The 1,306-nt window shown below is 37.7% G+C and overlaps 1 protein-coding gene across 1 annotated transcript; it reads right to left on the bottom strand.

Annotated features, from left to right (window-relative positions):
• Positions 1–540: 540 nt before the first annotated feature.
• On the bottom strand, positions 541–719 carry SARC_16424 (hypothetical protein; the record flags this gene model as incomplete). Its single annotated transcript, XM_014289471.1, has 1 exon — positions 541–719. A coding segment is annotated over one exon (179 nt), but the record flags the coding sequence as incomplete, so codon positions are not given.
• Between the last annotated feature and the right edge of the window lie 587 nt (positions 720–1,306).

Below are 1,306 nucleotides of genomic sequence, written 5' to 3'. Positions count from 1 at the left end.
ACGCACGTATAAGAACACACTCCAGTGGGCCTTTAAATTCACAGCCACAAAAGCACACAACCACATCCAAAGACACGCACGTATAAGAACACACTCCAGTAGCCCTTTAAATTCACAGCTATAAACTTAAATACGTTACGAGCGACGTGCTCGTTGCACATTGTACGCCCGTCTAAGCACACGCACTTGTCAACGGACACACACGTACCCGAACACATTCCAAGCATCATACCCACCCTATCGTCGTCATCGTTAATAAACAAAACAGAACCCACTTTTGAGCCTTTTACTCGCACGCATCGTGGTTGTAACACACATATCAGACCCCACTCAGAGCATTCTACCTACCCATACCGTTATCGTAATACACAAAACAGAACCCACTTTGTGCCGTTTGCTCACACACATCGTGGTAGTAACACACATATCAGACCCCCCTCGAAGCATTATATATACGAAGTAACACACATATCAGACCCCCCTCGAAGCATTATATATACCGACATCGTAATACACAAAACAGAACCCACTCTGAGCATTCTACCTACCCATATCGTGGTCGTAGTCGTCGTCGTGGTCGGATTCGTCCTCGCCTACAGAAGGCTCAGCCGTTTTCTTGTCTTCGTCTGGTTTTCTTTTCGGTTCGCCGGCCCGTTCCTCTCTATGGATTGCAACACACAACCAGACAAGACGCGATGAATACGGTATATCGTACGCAACTGAAATGTAAATGAAGTGGATATAACAAAGTGTGATATGTAATAACGCCAGTACAGTGAGGCGCCAGCACAGTCTCCACTATTGCGCACCACCATACACTAACAGTATAACAAGTCATAGTGTCAATACTCTCTGTTTAACACATAAAAGAGACTGTGACGAAAAGTGTGCACGAGCATGATAGGACGCATCTTCCAGCGCTATGCAAAGTTTTGTATAAACCACTTAGCATTCATCGGAAGTCAAAATCAATAGTAAACATATGTATATATATATATATACAAGTATATATATATATATATACAAGTATATATATATATATATATACATATACATCAAATTATACATATACATACACATATAAATATAAATATACACGTACATGTACATGTACATATACATATACATATACATATACATATACAAATACAAATACAAATACATAAACATAAACATAAACATAAACATAAACATAAACATAACATATACATATACATATACATATACATATACATATACATATACATATACATATACATATACATATACATATACATATACATATACATATACATATACATATACA

Source organism: Sphaeroforma arctica, assembly GCF_001186125.1.
Source record: "Sphaeroforma arctica JP610 unplaced genomic scaffold supercont1.8052, whole genome shotgun sequence".
Taxonomy (NCBI): Eukaryota; class Ichthyosporea; order Ichthyophonida; genus Sphaeroforma; species Sphaeroforma arctica.
Note: the sequence above shows the minus strand (reverse complement) of the source record. Positions and strands in the feature narration are given on the sequence as shown.